The sequence below is a fragment of the Bufo bufo genome, chromosome 9, assembly GCF_905171765.1.
Source record: "Bufo bufo chromosome 9, aBufBuf1.1, whole genome shotgun sequence".
NCBI classification, from domain to species: Eukaryota; Metazoa; Chordata; class Amphibia; order Anura; family Bufonidae; genus Bufo; species Bufo bufo.
This window is the reverse complement of record NC_053397.1, coordinates 3993731-4014984: the sequence shown is the minus strand read 5'-3', so window position 1 is coordinate 4014984 and position 21254 is coordinate 3993731. Positions and strand designations below refer to the sequence as shown.

The following is a 21254-nucleotide window of genomic DNA, read 5'->3' as shown; positions in this document are numbered from 1 at the left end:
ACAGTCATCCTCTCCCCTGAAATGGCTGATAACAGGGAGCAATAGACTGTATTCTCCTGTCCTACAGTCATCCTCTCCCCTGAAATGGCTGATAACAGGGGGCAATAGACTGTATTCTCCTGTCCTACAGTCATCCTCTCCCCTGAAATGGCTGATAACAGGGGGCAATAGATTGTATTCTCCTGTCCTACAGTCATCCTCTCCCCTGAAATGGCTGATAACAGGGGGCAATAGACTGTATTCTCCTGTCCTACAGTCATCCTCTCCCCTGAAATGGCTGATAACAGGGAGCAATAGACTGTATTCTCCTGTCCTACAGTCATCCTCTCCCCTGAAATGGCTGATAACAGGAGGCAATAGACTGTATTCTCCTGTCCTACAGTCATCCTCTCCCCTGAAATGGCTGATAACAGGGAGCAATAGACTGTATTCTACTGTCCTACAGTCATCCTCTCCCCTGAAATGGCTGATAACAGGGGGCAATAGACTGTATTCTCCTGTCCTACAGTCATCCTCTCCCCTGAAATGGCTGATAACAGGGGGCAATAGACTGTATTCTCCTGTCCTACAGTCATCCTCTCCCCTGAAATGGCTGATAACAGGGAGCAATAGACTGTATTCTCCTGTCCTACAGTCATCCTCTCCCCTGAAATGGCTGATAACAGGGAGCAATAGACTGTATTCTCCTGTCCTACAGTCATCCTCTCCCCTGAAATGGCTGATAACAGGGGGCAATAGACTGTATTCTCCTGTCCTACAGTCATCCTCTCCCCTGAAATGGCTGATAACAGGGAGCAATAGATTGTATTCTCCTGTCCTACAGTCATCCTCTCCCCTGAAATGGCTGATAACAGGGGGCAATAGATTGTATTCTCCTGTCCTACAGTCATCCTCTCCCCTGAAATGGCTGATAACAGGGGGCAATAGATTGTATTCTCCTGTCCTACTGTCATCCTCTTCCCTGAAATGGCTGATAACAGGGAGCAATAGACTGTATTCTCCTGTCCTACAGTCATCCTCTCCCCTGAAATGGCTGATAACAGGCGGCAATAGATTGTATTCTCCTGTCCTACAGTCATCCTCTCCCCTGAAATGGCTGATAACAGGAGCAATAGACTGTATTCTCCTGTCCTACTGTCATCCTCTCCCCTGAAATGGCTGATAACAGGGAGCAATACACTGTATTCTCCTGTCCTACAGTCATCCTCTCCCCTGAAATGGTTGATAACAGGGATCAATAGACTGTATTCTCCTGTCCTACAGTAATCCTCTCCCCTGAAATGGCTGATAACAGGGGGCAATAGACTGTATTCTCCTGTCCTACAGTCATCCTCTCCCCTGAAATGGCTGATAACAGGGAGCAATACACTGTATTCTCCTGTCCTACAGTCATCCCCTTCCCTGAAATGGTTGATAACAGGGATCAATAGACTGTATTCTCCTGTCCTACAGTAATCCTCTCCCCTGAAATGGCTGATAACAGGGGGCAATAGACTGTATTCTCCTGTCCTACAGTAATCCTCTCCCCTGAAATGGCTGATAACAGGGGGCAATAGACTGTATTCTCCTGTCTTACAGTCATCCTCTCCCCTGAAATGGCTGATAACAGGGAGAAATAGACTGTATTATCCAGTCCTACAGCCATCCTCTCCCCTGAAATGGCTGATAACAGGGAGCAATAGACTGTATTATCCAGTCCTACAGCCATCCTCTCCCCTGAAATGGCTGATAACAGGGAGCAATAGACTGTATTCTCCTGTCCTACAGTCATCCTCTCCCCTGAAATGGCTGATAACAGGGGGCAATAGACTGTATTCTCCTGTCCTACAGTCATCCTCTCCCCTGAAATGTCTGATAACAGGCGGCAATAGACTGTATTCTCCTGTCCTACAGTCATCCTCTCCCCTGAAATGGCTGATAACAGGGAGCAATAGATTGTATTCTCCTGTCCTACAGTCATCCTCTCCCCTGAAATGGCTGATAACAGGGGGCAATAGACTGTATTCTCCTGTCCTACAGTCATCCTCTCCCCTGAAATGGCTGATAACAGAGGGCAATAGACTGTATTCTCCTGTTCTACAGTCATCCTCCCCCCTGAAATGGCTGATAACAGGGAGCAATAGATTGTATTCTCCTGTCCTACAGTCATCCTCTCCCCTGAAATGGCTGATAACAGGGAGCAATAGATTGTATTCTTTTGTCCTACAGTCATCCTCTCCCCTGAAATGGCTGATAACAGGGAGCAATAGACTGTATTATCCTGTCCTACAGCCATCCTCTCCCCTGAAATGGCTGATAACAGGGAGCAATAGACTGTATTATCTTGTCCTACAGCCATCCTCTCCCCTGAAATGGCTGATAACAGGGAGCAATAGACTGTATTCTCCTGTCCTACAGTCATCCTCTCCCCTGAAATGGCTGATAACAGGGGGCAATAGACTGTATTCTCCTGTCCTACAGTCATCCTCTCCCCTGAAATGGCTGATAACAGGGAGCAATAGATTGTATTCTCCTGTCCTACAGTCATCCTCTCCCCTGAAATGGCTGATAACAGGGAGCAATAGATTGTATTCTCCTGTCCTACAGTCATCCTCTCCCCTGAAATGGCTGATAACATAGAGCAATAGACTGTATTCTCCTGTCCTACAGTGATCCTCTCCCCTGAAATGGCTGATAACAGGGGGCAATAGATTGTATTCTCCTGTCCTACAGTCATCCTCTGCCCTGAAATGGCTGATAACAGGGAGCAATAGACTGTATTCTCCTGTCCTACAGTCATCCTCTCCCCTGCAATGGCTGATAACAGGGAGCAATAGACTGTATTCTCCTGTCCTCCAGTCATCCTCCCCCCTGAAATGGCTGATAACAGGGGGCAATAGACTGTATTCTTCTGTCCTACCGTCATCCTCTCCCCAGCCTCAAATGGCTGATAACAGGGAGCAATAGACTGTATTCTCCTGTCCTACAGTCATCCTCTCCCCTGAAATGGCTGATAACAGGGAGCAATAGACTGTATTCTCCTGTCCTCCAGTCATCCTCCCCCCTGAAATGGCTGATAACAGGGGGCAATAGACTGTATTCTCCTGTCCTACAGTCATCCTCTCCCCAGCCTCAAATGGCTGATAACAGGGGGCAATAGACTGTATTCTCCTGTCATACAGTCATCCTCTCCCCTGAAATGGCTGATAACAGGGGGCAATAGACTGTATTCTCCTGTCCTACAGTCATCCTCTCCCCTGAAATGGCTGATAACAGGGAGCAATAGATTGTATTCTCCTGTCCTACAGTCATCCTCTCCCCTGAAATGGCTGATAACAGGGAGCAATAGACTGTATTCTCCTGTCCTACAGTCATCCTCTCCCCTGAAATGGCTGATAACAGGGAGCAATAGATTGTATTCTCCTGTCCTACAGTCATCCTCTCCCCTGAAATGGCTGATAACAGGGAGCAATAGATTGTATTCTCCTGTCCTACAGTCATCCTCTCCCCTGAAATGGCTGATAACAGGGGGCAATAGACTGTATTCTCCTGTCCTACAGTCATCCTCTCCCCTGAAATGGCTGATAACAGGGGGCAATAGACTGTATTCTCCTGTCCTACAGTCATCCTCTCCCCTGAAATGGCTGATAACAGGGAGCAATAGATTGTATTCTCCTGTCCTACAGTCATCCTCTCCCCTGAAATGGCTGATAACAGGGGGCAATAGACTGTATTCTCCTGTCCTACAGTCATCCTCTCCCCTGAAATGGCTGATAACAGGGGACAATAGACTGTATTCTCCTGTCCTACAGTCATCCTCTCCCCTGAAATGGCTGATAACAGGGAGCAATAGATTGTATTCTCCTGTCCTACAGTCATCCTCTCCCCTGAAATGGCTGATAACAGGGGGCAATAGACTGTATTCTCCTGTCCTACAGTCATCCTCTCCCCTGAAATGGCTGATAACAGGGGGCAATAGACTGTATTCTCCTGTCCTACAGTCATCCTCTCCCCTGAAATGGCTGATAACAGGGGGCAATAGACTGTATTCTCCTGTCCTACAGTCATCCTCTCCCCTGAAATGGCTGATAACAGGGAGCAATAGACTGTATTCTCCAGTCCTACAGTCATCCTCTCCCCTGAAATGGCTGATAACAGGGAGCAATAAACTGTATTCTCCTGTCCTACAGTCATCCTCCCCCCTGAAATGGCTGATAACAGGGGGCAATAGACTGTATTCTCCTGTCCTACAGTCATCCTCTCCCCTGAAATGGCTGATAACAGGGGGCAATAGACTGTATTCTCCTGTCCTACAGTCATCCTCTCCCCTGAAATGGCTGATAACAGGGGGCAATAGACTGTATTCTCCTGTCCTACAGTCATCCTCTCCCCTGAAATGGCTGATAACAGGGGGCAATAGCCTGTATTCTCCTGTCCAACAGTCATCCTCTCCTCTGAAATGGCTGATAACAGGGGGCAATAGACTGTATTCTCCTGTCCTACAGTCATCCTCCCCCCTGAAATGGCTGATAACAGGGGGCAATAGACTGTATTCTCCTGTCCTACAGTCATCCTCTCCTCTGAAATGGCTGATAACAGGGGGCAATAGACTGTATTCTCCTGTCCTACAGTCATCCTCTCCCCTGAAATGGCTGATAACAGGGGGCAATAGACTGTATTCTCCTGTCCTACAGTCATCCTCTCCTCTGAAATGTCTGATAACAGGGAGCAATAGACTGTATTCTCCTGTCCTACAGTCATCCTCTCCCCTGAAATGGCTGATAACAGGGAGCAATAGATTGTATTCTCCTGTCCTACAGTCATCCTCTCCCCTGAAATGGCTGATAACAGGGAGCAATAGATTGTATTCTCCTGTCCTACAGTCATCCTCTCCCCTGAAATGGCTGATAACAGAAGGCAATAGACTGTATTCTCCTGTCCTACAGTCATCCTCCCCCCTGAAATGGCTGATAACAGGGAGCAATAGACTGTATTCTCCTGTCATACAGTCATCCTCTCCCCTGAAATGGCTGATAACAGGGGGCAATAGACTGTATTCTCCTGTCCTACAGTCATCCTCTCCCCTGAAATGGCTGATAACAGGGGGCAATAGACTGTATTCTCCTGTCCTACAGTCATCCTCTCCCCTGAAATGGCTGATAACAGGGAGCAATAGACTGTATTATCCTGTCCTACAGCCATCCTCTCCCCTGAAATGGCTGATAACAGGGAGCAATAGACTGTATTCTCCTATCCTACAGTCATCCTCTCCCCTGAAATGGCTGATAACAGGGAGCGATAGACTGTATTCTCCTGTCCTACAGTCATCCTCTCCCCTGAAATGGCTGATAACAGGGAGCAATAGATTGTATTCTCCTGTCCTACAGTCATCCTCTCCCCTAAAATGGCTGGTAACATAGAGCAATAGACTGTATTCTCCTGTCCTACAGTCATCCTCCCCCCTGAAATGGCTGATAACAGGGGGCAATAGATTGTATTCTCCTGTCCTACAGTCATCATCTCCCCTGAAATGGCTGATAACAGGGAGCAATAGACTGTATTCTCCTGTCCTACAGTCATCCTCCCCCCTGAAATGGCTGATAACAGGGAGCAATAGATTGTATTCTCCTGTCCTACAGTCATCCTCTCCCCTGAAATGGCTGATAACAGGGGGCAATAGACTGTATTCTCCTGTCCTACAGTCATCCCCTCCCCTGAAATGGCTGATAACAGGGGGAAATAGTCTGTATTCTCCTTTCCTACAGTCATCCTCTCCCCTGAAATGGCTGATAACAGGGAGCAATAGACTGTATTCTCCTGTCCTACAGTCATCCTCTCCCCTGAAATGGCTGATAACAGGGAGCAATAGATTGTATTCTCCTGTCCTACAGTCATCCTCTCCCCTGAAATGGCTGATAACAGGGGGCAATAGACTGTATTCTCCTGTCTTACAGTCATCCTCTCCCCTGAAATGGCTGATAACAGGGAGCAATAGACTGTATTCTCCTGTCCTACAGTCATCCTCTCCCCTGAAATGGCTGATAACAGGGGGCAATAGACTGTATTCTCCTGTCCTACAGTCATCCGCTCCCCTGAAATGGCTGATAACAGGGGGCAATAGACTGTTTTATCCTGTCCTTCAGTCATCCTCTCCCCTGAAATGGCTGATAACAGGGAGCAATAGACTGTATTCTCCAGTCCTACAGTCATCCTCTCTCCTGAAATGGCTGATAACAGGGAGCAATAGACTGTATTCTCCTGTCCTACAGTCATCCTCTCCTCTGAAATGGCTGATAACAGGGGGCAATAGACTGTATTCTCCTGTCCTACAGTCATCCTCTCCCCTGAAATGGCTGATAACAGGGGGCAATAGACTGTATTCTCCTGTCCTACAGTCATCCTCTCCCCTGAAATGGCTGATAACAGGGGGCAATAGACTGTATTCTCCTGTCCTACAGTCATCCTCTCCCCTGAAATGGCTGATAACAGGGGGCAATAGACTGTATTCTCCTGTCCTACAGTCATCCTCTCCCCTGAAATGGCTGATAACAGGGAGCAATAGACTGTATTATCCTGTCCTACAGCCATCCTTTCCCCTGAAATGGCTGATAACAGGGGGCAATAGACTGTATTCTCCTGTCCTACAGTCATCCTCTCCCCTGAAATGGCTGATAACAGGAAGCAATAGACTGTATTCTCCTGTCCTACAGTCATCCTCTCCCCTGAAATGGCTGATAACAGGGGCAATAGATTGTATTCTCCTGTCCTACAGTCATCCTCTCCCCTGAAATGGCTGATAACAGGGAGCAATAGACTGTATTCTCCTGTCCTACAGTCATCCTCTCCCCTGAAATGGCTGATAACAGGGGCAATAGATTGTATTCTCCTGTCCTACAGTCATCCTCTCCCCTGAAATGGCTGATAACAGGGGGCAATAGACTGTATTCTCCTGTCCTACAGTCATCCTCTCCCCTGAAATGGCTGATAACAGGGGGCAATAGACTGTATTCTCCTGTCCTACAGTCATCCTCTCCCCTGAAATGGCTGATAACAGGGTGCAATAGACTGTATTCTCCTGTCCTACAGTCATCCTCTCCCCTGAAATGGCTGATAACAGTATATGCTGTACATTTTGGTCTCTGCTCCTTCCCCATCTGTACCCCTTGGTTTGTCTGGTTGGGATGTTTTCAGCAGCTGCAGCGTTATGTGTGAACATGCAGACCCCGAGGCCACGTTTAGCCGGCCAGACCGCCTCAGTGTCACTTACGTGGTTTTCTCGCGGAGGTTGAGGAACGTCTGGATGACCAGCGGCAGCTCTGATTTCACGATGTACAGGTAGCTGGACATGGCTGTGGGGAGCAGAGAGGCACATGAGGACTGAGAGCAGCCGGATCTCCGACATCACGGTGGCGTCTCCAATACTCACCTCCAATGTTCTGCAGTGTTATGGCAATGGCAGCGGCCAACTTTCCTGGGGTCCCGAAGGCTTTGTACCCCAACTGCTCGTAGGCTCGTATCCCTACAACACACACAGGTCTCGATTACATACAAAGGACAAGGGCTGCGACTGCGGGAGAGCCTCATGAGGGGCCACCATACTCACCCACAATGCCGGAGGACTTCAGCAGCAGGTGGATGGAATAGGTGGACAGCAGAGCCACAGCCGTGAGGAGGAACCTGCAAGATAAGATCAACACCAGCAATCAGGAGCCGGCCATGAATGAAGGTGCCCGATGGTCCGGCGGGGTCTACACCTGTGAAAAGGTCTTATGTACAATGAATCCTTCAGCAGATTTCTAATAGACTTTGGGGATCATTTATTAAGAATGGCGTTTTATCCACTGGTCTTAATAGCCCCTACAGCTGGTGGTGGATGAGGCGCCGGCCCCTACATAACTTCGGCACATCCATCGCCGGTCTAAATGGAAGAGCTTCCGAGATTCCGAACTGTCTTCCATTTAGACCATACGGCTAAAACAGGTGTAGAAAATGATGAATGAGCCGGCCCCGCCCCTTCCCACACCACGCCCACTTATTCAGACCTGGCGTTAGCGGGAACAGACACCAGCGCCAAAAATACGCCTAATATAGGGTTAATAAATGGCCCCTTTATGTCTCACTGTTCAGATCTCTGCTTGCTGTCATTTTAACATTTAGGAGATCATTTATTATTAGATATAGGCCAATTTTTGACTTACATTACAGACCAAAAGTTTGGACACACCTTCTCATTCAAAGAGTTTTCTTTATTTTCATGACTATGAAGGCATCAAAACTATGAATTAACACATGTGGAATTATATACATAACAAACAAGTGTGAAACAACTGAAAATATGTCATATTCTAGGTTCTTCAAAGTAGCCACCTTTTGCTTTGATTACTGCTTTGCACACTCTTGGCATTCTCTTGATGAGCTTCAAGAGGTAGTCCCCTGAAATGGTCTTCACTTCACAGGTGTGCCCTGTCAGGTTTAATAAGTGGGATTTCTTGCCTTATAAATGGGGTTGGGACCATCAGTGGCGTTGAGGAGAAGTCAGGTGGATGCACAGCTGATAGTCCTACTGAATAGACTGTTAGAATTTGTATTATGGCAAGAAAAAAGCAGCTAAGTAAGGCCTCTTTCACACTTGCGTTGTTGGGATCCGGCGTGCACTTCCGTTGCCGGAGGTGCCTGCCGGATCCGGAAAAATGCAAGTGTACTGAAAGCATTTGAAGACGGATCCGTCTTCAAAATGCGTTCAGTGTTACTATGGCAGCCAGGACGCTATTAAAGTCCTGGTTGCCATAGTAGGAGCGGGGAGCGGGGGAGCGGTATACTTACAGTCCGTGCGGCTCCCGGGGTGCTCCAGAATGACGTCAGAGCGCCCCATGCGCATGGATGACGTGATCCATGTGATCACGTGATCCATGCGCTTGGGGCGCCCTGACGTCACTCTGGAGCGCCCGGGGAGCTGCACGGACGGTAAGTATGCTGCTCCCCCGCTCCCCGCTACACTTTACCATGGCTGTCAGGACTTTAGCGTCCCGGCAGCCATGGTAACCACTCTGAAAAATCTAAATGTCGGGTCCGGCAATGCGCCGAAACGACGTTTAGCTTAAGGCCGGATCCGGATTAATGCCTTCCAATGGGAATAAATTCCGGATCCGGCCTTGCCGCAAGTCTTCAGGATTTTTGGCCGGAGCAAAAAGCGCAGCATGCTGCGGTATTTTCTCCGGCCAAAAAACGTTCCGTTCCGGAACTGAAGACATCCTGATGCATCCTGAACGGATTTCTCTCCATTCAGAATGCATTAGGATAAAACTGATCAGGATTCTTCCGGCATAGAGCCCCGACGACGGAACTCTATGCCGGAACACAAGAACAACGCAGGTGTGAAAGAGCCCTAAGTAAAGAAAAACGAGTGGCCATCATTACTTTAAGAAATGAAGGTCAGTCAGTCAGCCGAAAAACTGGGAAAACTTTGAAAGTAAGGGCTACTTGACCATGAAGGAGAGTGATGGGGTGCTGCGCCAGATGACCTGGCCTCCACAGTCACCGGACCTGAACCCAATCGAGATGGTTTGGGGTGAGCTGGACCGCAGAGTGAAGGCAAAAGGGCCAACAAGTGCTAAGCATCTCTGGGAACTCCTTCAAGACTGTTGGAAGACCATTTCAGGGGACTACCTCTTGAAGCTCATCAAGAGAATGCCAAGAGTGTGCAAAGCAGTAATCAAAGCAAAAGGTGGCTACTTTGAAGAACCTAGAATATGACATATTTTCAGTTGTTTCACACTTGTTTGTTATGTATATAATTCCACATGTGTTAATTCATAGTTTTGATGCCTTCATAGTCATGAAAATAAAGAAAACTCTTTGAATGAGAAGGTGTGTCCAAACTTTTGGTCTGTACTGTATATCGGTTGTATTTTCGGTCGCAAAGGGGATTTGCGGCTGAATCTGCGACCTTTCCCTGGTCACAGCAGGTTTAAAAAAGAAAGGGTGTGGTGTGGTCGGGGGCGTGCAAGCTGGGCCCGTCTCATTTATCATTTTCTACGGCGTAGATTTAGGCCGGCGGCGGATGCACCGAAGTTATGTAGAGGACGGCGCCGCTGCATAACTTAGGCGCATCATGCGTCAGCGCACGGAGTATTAAGACCGGTGTCTAAAACACTGGTCTTAATAAATGACCCCATGCTGTCTACGGTCTGTCAGGATCAGGTGCTGGTCACAAAGGTGCACAGTGCATTACAGTGTGCCACCGCTTTACCTTCTGTGGGCATGTACAGAGGAATACCCAGACTGATACACTGAAACAAACCCTCCCGCTGAGTAGGACTAGGTCCGTCCGGTGACATATTACATTATGTATACATTTGTGATTAGGAGGAATACTCTGCCGGCAACATGTCCCCTAAAGAGGACACAAGAGGCGCCTGTGCTCATATGGGCAACAATGTCAGATTGTGTCTCTGTCCCTGAGCTGTGGGAAAGTGCAACTGGCATCATGAAGGAAGCCATGAGATGAAAGGAAGGCCGTGACCCCGCTGCATACTGTGCCGACCAGGTGTCACACAGAGCCGCCATAAACAAGTCCTTCTCCTCCGCAGACTGTACAGGGGAGTGGGGGGGAGTATACACCGCAGCGGTACGGGTGCAGACACCTGGTATACACACAGGCAGAGCAGCACCGCAGCGGTACGGGTGCAGACACCTGGTATACACACAGGCAGAGCAGCACCGCAGCGGTACGGGTGCAGACACCTGGTATACACACAGGCAGAGCAGCACCGCAGCGGTACGGGTGCAGACACCTGGTATACACACAGGCAGAGCAGCACCGCAGCGGTACGGGTGCAGACACCTGGTATACACACAGGCAGAGCAGCACCGCAGCGGTACGGGTGCAGACACCTGGTATACACACAGGCAGAGCAGCACCGCAGCGGTACGGGTGCAGACACCTGGTATACACACAGGCAGAGCAGCACAGCAGCGGTACGGGTGCAGACACCTGGTATACACACAGGCAGAGCAGCACCGCAGCGGTACGGGTGCAGACACCTGGTATACACACAGGCAGAGCAGCACCGCAGCGGTACGGGTGCAGACACCTGGTATACACACAGGCAGAGCAGCACCGCAGCGGTACGGGTGCAGACACCTGGTATACACACAGGCAGAGCAGCACCGCAGCGGTACGGGTGCAGACACCTGGTATACACACAGGCAGAGCAGCACCGCAGCGGTACGGGTGCAGACACCTGGTATACACACAGGCAGAGCAGCACCGCAGCGGTACGGGTGCAGACACCTGGTATACACACAGGCAGAGCAGCACCGCAGCGGTACGGGTGCAGACACCTGGTATACACACAGGCAGAGCAGCACCGCAGCGGTACGGGTGCAGACACCTGGTATACACACAGGCAGAGCAGCACCGCAGCGGTACGGGTGCAGACACCTGGTATACACACAGGCAGAGCAGCACCGCAGCGGTACGGGTGCAGACACCTGGTATACACACAGGCAGAGCAGCACCGCAGCGGTACGGGTGCAGACACCTGGTATACACACAGGCAGAGCAGCACCGCAGCGGTACGGGTGCAGACACCTGGTATACACACAGGCAGAGCAGCACCGCAGCGGTACGGGTGCAGACACCTGGTATACACACAGGCAGAGCAGCACCGCAGCGGTACGGGTGCAGACACCTGGTATACACACAGGCAGAGCAGCACCGCAGCGGTACGGGTGCAGACACCTGGTATACACACAGGCAGAGCAGCACCGCAGTGGTACGGGTGCAGACACCTGGTATACACACAGGCAGAGCAGCACCGCAGCGGTACGGGTGCAGACACCTGGTATACACACAGGCAGAGCAGCACCGCAGCGGTACGGGTGCAGACACCTGGTATACACACAGGCAGAGCAGCACCGCAGCGGTACGGGTGCAGACACCTGGTATACACACAGGCAGAGCAGCACCGCAGCGGTACGGGTGCAGACACCTGGCATACACACAGGCAGAGCAGCACCGCAGCGGTACGGGTGCAGACACCTGGCATACAAGGAAACATGTCCCGCTCCTCTGCAGTATGTGTAACTGAGACAGTCCATAAATGCCGAGTCACGTTTTGGTGTCCACCCTACACAGACACAGTGACCCCCGAAGCAATCAGATCCTAACCACAGAACCTTACATCTCCATCAGAGCAAGTGTAGCAATAGGAGTAACTGACTCATCATTACAGAAGAGTAACTAATCCAGCAGCTCACCATCTGACAACCTTAGCACTCATAGAATAGTAACTAACTGAACAGCGCACCATCTGACAACCTTAGCACTCATAGAATAGTAACTAACTGAACAGTGCACCATCTGACAACCTTAGCACTCATAGAATAGTAACTAACTGAACAGCTCACCATCTGACAACCTTAGCACTCATAGAATAGTAACTAACTGAACAGCGCACCATCTGACAACCTTAGCTTTCATATACTAAACCTCTGTCATAGTATTAACCTGCTATCCAGAACCTCATCAGATTTCTATCATCCCACTTCAGGTGCCCATAAACCTCCTGCCAAATAACCCGACCTGCTCCTCCTCACCACTACAACCATCAGACGATTGTAGCCTGCAGGTGACACAATAAGACATTACTTCTGCATCCTGACCTACCCCCAGTACTCATCATTTATACTGTTATAACAGCCTGACTACCACGCTGGCACCAGCATCACCGCGGTGTGCCCAGACTGGTAGATGAGACCTCTGAAGCGGCTCACACTGCCCTGGACTGGAGGACGCGGTGATCGGTGCCAGGGACATGAGATGGCGCTTGGCTCCGTCTGACTGGGCAGGGTATTTACACAACAAACATCGGGCCTCATGGATATTTCTCATTAATTAGGTGAGACGCTAATGAGCAGCGTCAGCGCCATTAACCTCTAACCTTAAAACCTGGGACATCTCCGCGCTCCGCCGTGATTGTGTCATGAGACGTCTTTAACCGCCACGGCCGAAAGAGTCACAAGTGCCATTAACCTTGATTATGAAAGCTCTGCAAAACCGGTGTGTAATAACGGTATAATGTACTGCGGCATCAGGTGAAGGGGCAGCGAGTAACGTCTTCTCAGCTGTGAACGCTGGGCAATCTGCTCCGCAGCGCCAGGGACACTTGGGGATAGGCAGCCCGCTAGATACTGCCTGATATTACCTATAGGGGGCATTATAATTCCATACACATAGGTAACATCCAGAAACTGAACCCCTGACCTAAATCTGCTCACACAGCAGAGTTTGTTACAATGTATCAGTGCAGACAATCCTCTGGGTACGGGTCTATATACAGTAAGAGGCACTTACAAGAAGAGGAGAACGCCTGTGTTCGCCATCGCATATGCCAATCCCAGGATGCCGCTGCCCATGATGGCGTTACTCAGGTTGAAGACGGACATGCCGAACGACGTCTTCCCCTCAAACTGTGAAGAAATGAGAATGGTCCATGAGCCGGTAATGCAGCGCGCCATGCATGTCCCCAGCAGCACCAGGAGATGGCGCTCTACACACCTGACACCTCACCATTATTCGGCGCTCACTCAGGTTGTCAGGGGGGCACTGTCCTGAGCGGAGTCCCTACGCGGCCACTTCTGGTTACTTACATCTGTGAATCGGGGTTTCTCTTTTCCGGGGGGGTGCGGCAGGAACTCTTCCAGCTCTTGGGGTTCGGCTCCAGGGTAACTAAACAGAGCAGATACAGCAGTGGTTATGGGGGCACCAGATGGCAGGGAGGTGTCCGGACCCCTGGACCAGGGTGATTACCTCGGCTCCGGCGTCTCCATTCCCATCGTTCCGTTGGGTTTTTCACACATGTCCACCATTTCCGTCTGCGGAGGAAGCTCCATGCCTGGACGTCCACACTGAAAGAGATAAACGTGGGTCAGAGCGAGGGCCGGGGGGGCGTGGTGCTGGCGCCTGCGTGCACCTCTGTGTACAGTCCTCTCCTCCTGACCATTTCTGCTCCCTGAAAACAAACAAGATAAGGAGGGCGGAGAGGTGCGAGCGGCGCAGGTGACGGCTGGACCGTGCGCGCTGCTTCCCACACTCTCAGCTCTGCTGTGTCCATGGCGCAGTACGGCCGCTCCTGGGAATCTCCTGCTAAGTTCACAATCTCATGAGGCACCCCCATCATGCCTCACTGACTGAGAGGTGGACAATGCTGGGAGTTGTGATCCCAGGAAAGGAGACTGGGCATGAGCGGATCAAGCAGGTCTATTGCCCCACAAGGCTTGGCCTCCTGTCCTGGGGTCACATCTGATGCAGGACCACCGCTGACTCCCTTACCTCCACCGCTCCAGTGTGGCCCCTCCCCCAACAGTCCAGCCTCCATCAGAGCCCCCTCCCACAATTCCTCCAATAACTGAGCTACTGTGCCTTTAAGAAGTCCAAGGCTGGTAGATTTACATGGAGGCCTGAGGATGATGAGGATTGCTGGCCACACAAACAAGTGCAACAATGTAGCAACAGGAACTTTGTGTCTCTACTTATGTAGCACCCGCATGTTCCGCCGCGCTGTATAGACAGTCATAATGGCAGTGACGTCATTACAGAAGATGGAGGCCGACTCCGCGTGCCCCACATAGTGATGTCACCATAAAAACAAGATGTTCCAGTCTGACAGTCGTTGTGAAAGCAGACCCTGCGCCCCTGAACTCGCCCCTGACCCGCTCCTCCCCTCAACCTCTTGTTTCTGTTTGACAGAACTTATCTGATCAAAATCCACTTGAATCCGGAAAAACAGGTGTCACTGCGCCGCTGCCTGCTACACGTGACGGTGGGAAAACAGTGCGGGGTGCAGGTGACAACTGGTGCCACTGTATATCTCACTGCCCCTATACTGCCGAGGAAGTAACATATACTGCCCAGGAGCTAATATATACTGCCCAGGAAGTAACATATACTGCCCAGGAGATAATATATACTGCCCAAGAGGTAATATATACTGCCCAGGAGATAATATACTGCCCAGGAAGTAATATACTGCCCAGGAAGTAATATACTGCCCAGGAGGTAATATATACTGCCCAGGAGGTAATATACTGCCCAGGAGGTAATATATACTGCCCAGGAGGTAATATATACTGCCCAGGAAGTAACATATACTGCCCAGGAGGTAATATACTGCCCAGGAGGTAATATACTGCCCAGGAGGTAATATATACTGCCCAGAAGGTAATATATACTGCCCAGGAAGTAACATATACTGCCCAGGAGGTAATATATACTGCCCAGGAAGTAATATATACTGCCCAGGAAGTAACATATACTGCCCAGGAGGTAATATACTGCCCAGGAGGTAATATATACTGCCCAGGAGGTAATATATACTGCCCAGGAAGTAACATATACTGCCCAGGAAGTAATATATACTGCCCAGGAAGTAACATATACTGCCCAGGAGGTAATATACTGCCCAGGAGGTAATATACTGGCCAGGAGGTAATATATACTGCCCAGGAGGTAATATACTGCCCAAGAGGTAATATATACTGCCCAAGAGGTAATATATACTGCCCAGGAGATAATATACTGCCCAGGAAGTAATATACTGCCCAGGAGCTAATATATACTGCTCAGGAAGTAACATATACTGCCCAGGAGCTAATATATACTGCCCAGGAGATAATATATACTGCCCAGGAGCTAATATATACTGCCCAGGAGATAATATATACTGCCCAGGAGCTAATATATACTGCCCAGGAGCTAATATATACTGCCCAGGAGATAATATATACTGCCCAGGAGCTAATATATACTGCCCAGGAAGTAACATATACTGCCCAGGAGCTAATATATACTGCCCAGGAGATAATATATACTGCCCAGGAGCTAATATATACTGCCCAGGAGATAATATATACTGCCCAGGAGATAATATATACTGCCCAGGAAGTAACATATACTGCCCAGGAGATAATATACTGCCCAGGAAGTAATATACTGCCCAGGAGCTAATATTTACTGCCCAGGAGGTAATATATACTGCCCAGGAGGTAATATATACTGCCCAGGAGATAATATATACTGCCCAGGAGCTAATATATACTGCCCAGGAGGTAATATATACTGCCCAGGAGATAATATATACTGCCCAGGAAGTAACATATACTGCCCAGGAGGTAATATATACTGCCCAGGAGGTAATATACTGCCCGGGAGGTAATATATACTGCCCAGGAGGTAATATACTGCCCAGGAGGTAATATATACTGCCCAAGAGGTAATATATACTGCCCAGGAGATAATATACTGCCCAGGAAGTAATATACTGCCCAGGAGCTAATATATACTGCCCAGGAGGTAATATATACTGCCCAGGAGCTAATATATACTGCCCAGGAGATAATATATACTGCTCAGGAGATAATATATACTGCCCAGGAAGTAACATATACTGCCCAGGAGGTAATATATACTGCCCAGGAGGTAATATATACTGCCCAGGAGGTAATATATACTGCCCAGGAGGTAATATATACTGCCCGGGAGCTAATATACTGCCCAGGAGCTAATATATACTGCCCAGGAGGTAATATATACTGCCCAGGAGGTAATATATACTGCCCAGGAGATAATATATACTGCCCAGGAAGTAACATATACTGCCCAGGAGGTAATATATATTGCCCAGGAGGTAATATACTGCCCAGGAGGTAATATACTGCCCAGGAGGTAATATATACTGCCCAGGAGGTAATATACTGCCCAGGAGGTAATATATACTGCCCAAGAGGTAATATATACTGCCCAGGAGATAATATACTGCCCAGGAAGTAATATACTGCCCAGGAGCTAATATATACTGCCCAGGAGGTAATATATACTGCCCAGGAGCTAATATATACTGCCCAGGAGGTAATATATACTGCCCAGGAGCTAATATATACTGCCCAGGAGATAATATATACTGCTCAGGAGATAATATATACTGCCCAGGAGGTAATATACTGCCCAGGAAGTAACATATACTGCCCAGGAGGTAATATATACTGCCCAGGAGGTAATATATACTGCCCAGGAGGTAATATATACTGCCCAGGAGGTAATATATACTGCCCGGGAGCTAATATACTGCCCAGGAGCTAATATATACTGCCCAGGAGGTAATATATACTGCCCAGGAGGTAATATATACTGCCCAGGAGATAATATATACTGCCCAGGAAGTAACATATACTGCCCAGGAGGTAATATATACTGCCCAGGAGGTAATATACTGCCCAGGAGATAATATACTGCCCAGGAGATAATATACTGCCCAGGAGATAATATATACTGCCCAGGAGGTAATATACTGCCCAGGAGGTAATATATACTGCCCAAGAGGTAATATATACTGCCCAGGAGATAATATACTGCCCAGGAAGTAATATACTGCCCAGGAGCTAATATATACTGCCCAGGAGGTAATATATACTGCCCAGGAGCTAATATATACTGCCCAGGAGATAATATATACTGCCCAGGAAGTAACATATACTGCCCAGGAGGTAATATATACTGCCCAGGAGGTAATATATACTGCCCAGGAGGTAATATATACTGCCCGGGAGCTAATATACTGCCCAGGAGGTAATATATACTGCCCAGGAAGTAACATATACTGCCCAGGAGCTAGTATACTGCCCAGCAGGTAATATACTGCCCAGGAGGTAATATACTGCCCAGGAAGTAACATATACTGCCCAGGAGCTAATATATACTGCCCAGGAGGTAATATACTGCCCAGGAGGTAATATACTGCCCAGGAAGTAACATATACTGCCCAGGAGCTAATATATACTGCCCAGGAGGTAATATACTGCCCAGGAGGTAATATACTGCCCAGGAAGTAACATATACTGCCCAGGAGCTAGTATACTGCCCAGCAGGTAATATACTGCCCAGGAGGTAATATACTGCCCAGGAAGTAACATATACTGCCCAGGAGCTAATATATACTGCCCAGGAGGTAATATACTGCCCAGGAGCAAATATATACTGCCCAGGAGGTAATATACTGCCCAGGAGCTAATATATACTGCCCGGGAGCTAATATACTGCCCAGGAGGTAATATACTGCCCGGGAGCTAATATATACTGCCCAGGAGGTAATATACTGCCCAGGAAGTAACATATACTGCCCAGGAGATAATATATACTGCCAAGGAGGTAATATACTGCCCAGGAGCAAATATATACTGCCCAGGAGGTAATATACTGCCCAGGAGCTAATATATACTGCCCGGGAGCTAATATACTGCCCAGGAGGTAATATATACTGCCCGGGAGCTAATATACTGCCCAGGAGGTAATATACTGCCCGGGAGCTAATATATACTGCCCAGGAGGTAATATACTGCCCAGGAAGTAACATATACTGCCCAGGAGATAATATATACTGCCAAGGAGGTAATATACTGCCCAGGAGCAAATATATACTGCCCGGGAGCTAATATACTGCCCAGGAGGTAATATACTGCCCGGGAGCTAATATATACTGCCCAGGAGGTAATATATACTGCCAAGGAGATAATATATACTGCCCAGGAGCTAATATATACTGCCCAGGAGGTAATATATACTGCCCAGGAGATAATATATACTGCCCAGGAAGTAACATATACTGCCCAGGAGGTAATATATACTGCCCAGGAGATAATATACTGCCCGGGAGGTAATATATACTGCCCAGGAGGTAATATACTGCCCAGGAGGTAATATATACTGCCCAAGAGGTAATATACACTGCCCAGGAGATAATATACTGCCCAGGAGCTAATATATACTGCCCAGGAGGTAATATATACTGCCCAGGAGCTAATATATACTGCCCAGGAGATAATATATACTGCCCAGGAGATAATATATACTGCCCAGGAGGTAATATATACTGCCCAGGAGGTAATATATACTGCCCAGGAAGTAACATATACTGCCCAGGAGGTAATATATACTGCCCAGGAGGTAATATACTGCCTAGGAGGTAATATATACTGCCCAGGAGGTAATATACTGCCCAGGAGGTAATATATACTGCCCAAGAGGTAATATATACTGCCCAGGAGATAATATACTGCCCAGGAAGTAATATACTGCCCAGGAAGTAATATATACTGCCCAGGAGGTAATATATACTGCCCAGGAGCTAATATATACTGCCCAGGAGGTAATATACTGCCCAGGAGCTAATATATACTGCCCAGGAGGTAATATACTGCCCAGGAGCTAATATATACTGCCCAGGAGCTAATATATACTGCCCGGGAGCTAATATACTGCCCAGGAGCTAATATATACTGCCCAGGAGGTAATATACTGCCCAGGAGGTAATATACTGCCCAGGAAGTAACATATACTGCCCAGGAGCTAATATATACTGCACAGGAGGTAATATACTGCCCAGGAGCTAATATATACTGCCCAGGAGGTAATATACTGCCCGGGAGCTAATATATACTGCCCAGGAGCTAATATACTGCCCAGGAGCTAATATATACTGCCCAGGAGCTAATATATACTGCCCGGGAGCTAATATACTGCCCAGGAGCTAATATATACTGCCCAGGAGGTAATATACTGTCCAGGAGCTAATATATACTGCCCGGGAGGTAATATACTGCCCAGGAGCTAATATATACTGCCCAGGAGGTAATATACTGCCCAGGAGGTAATATATACTGCCCAGGAGGTAATATACTGCCCAGGAGCTAATATACTGCCCAGGAGCAAATATACTGTCCAGGAGCTAATATATACTGCCCAGGAGGTAATATACTGCCCGGGAGCTAATATATACTGCCCGGAGCTAATATACTGCCCAGGAGGTAATATACTGTCCAGGAGCTAATATATACTGCCCGGGAGGTAATATACTGCCCAGGAGCTAATATACTGCCCAGGAGGTAATATACTGCCCGGGAGCTAATATATACTGCCCAGGAGGTAATATACTGCCCAGGAAGTAACATATACTGCCCAGGAAGTAACATATACTGCCCAGGAGCTAATATATACTGCCCAGGAGGTAATATACTGCCCAGGAGCTAATATACTGCCCGGGAGCTAATATATACTGCCCAGGAGGTAATATACTGCCCGGGAGCTAATATATACTGCCCAGGAGCTAATATATACTGCCCAGGAGCTAATATACTGCACGGGAGCTAATATATACTGCCCAGGAGCTAATATACTGCACGGGAGCTAATATATACTGTCCAGGAGCTAATATACTGCCCAGGAGGTAATATACTGCCCGGGAGCTAATATATACTGCCCAGGAGGTAATATACTGCCTGGGAGCTAATATATACTGCCCAGGAGCTAATATACTGCCCAGGAGGTAATATACTGCCTGGGAGCTAATATATACTGCCCAAGAGCTAATATATACTGCCCGGGAGATAATATATACTGCCCAGGAGCTAATATACTGCCCAGGAAGTAACATATACTGCCCAGGAGCTAATATATACTGCCCAGGAGCTAATATATACTGCCCGGGAGGTAATATATACTGCCCAGGAGCTAATATACTGCCCGGGAGCTAATATATACTGCACAGGAGCTAATATACTGCCCAGGAGGTAATATATACTGCTCAGGAGCTAATATACTGCCCAGGAGGTAATATATACTGCCCAGGAGGTAATATATACTGCCCAGGAGGTAACATATACTGCCCAGGAGCTCAAAAGAGATAAAAATTCCTTGCTTGCCACACCTCAAAAGTCAGAAACCTGTCACCTGCCTGTCACTTACCGGTCCTCTGCCTGTCACCTACTGGTCCTACACCTATCACCTGCCTGTAACTTACCTATGCCCTACCTAACTTTCCTTGTTCTGTCACCCACCTGTCTTCTGCCTGTCACCCACCTGTTCTCCAACCTGTCACCCACCTGCCCTCTGCCTGATACCCACCTGTCCTCTGCCTGTCACCCACCTGCCCACCGCCTGTCACCCACCTGTCCTCCAACCTGTCACCCATCTGCCCTCTGCCTGATATCCACCTGTCTTCTGCCTGTCATCCACCTGTCCTCTGCCTGTCACCCACCTGCCTACCGCCTGTCACCCACCTGTCTTCTGCCTGTCACCCACCTGTCCTCCGACCTGTCACCCACCTGCCCTCTGCCTGATACCCACCTGTCCTTTGCCTGTCATCCACCTGTCCTCTGCCTGTCACCCACCTGCCCACCGCCTGTCACCCACCTGTCTTCTGCCTGTCACCCACCTGTCCTCC

At 48.7% G+C, this 21254-nt stretch overlaps 1 protein-coding gene across 2 annotated transcripts in view; it reads right to left on the bottom strand.

Annotated features, from left to right (window-relative positions):
* Window positions 1-21254, bottom strand: part of SLC38A3 (solute carrier family 38 member 3) — a 73522-nt gene that overhangs the window by 18235 nt on the left and 34033 nt on the right. For both annotated transcript variants that reach the window (XM_040408687.1, XM_040408689.1), the window contains 6 exons: window positions 13793-13890; window positions 13633-13711; window positions 13337-13452; window positions 7583-7656; window positions 7406-7498; window positions 7247-7328 (listed from right to left, as the gene is read on the bottom strand). In XM_040408687.1, the coding sequence (XP_040264621.1) occupies window positions 7247-7328; window positions 7406-7498; window positions 7583-7656; window positions 13337-13452; window positions 13633-13711; window positions 13793-13890 (542 nt within the window). The remainder of the gene's footprint in view (window positions 1-7246; window positions 7329-7405; window positions 7499-7582; window positions 7657-13336; window positions 13453-13632; window positions 13712-13792; window positions 13891-21254) is intronic.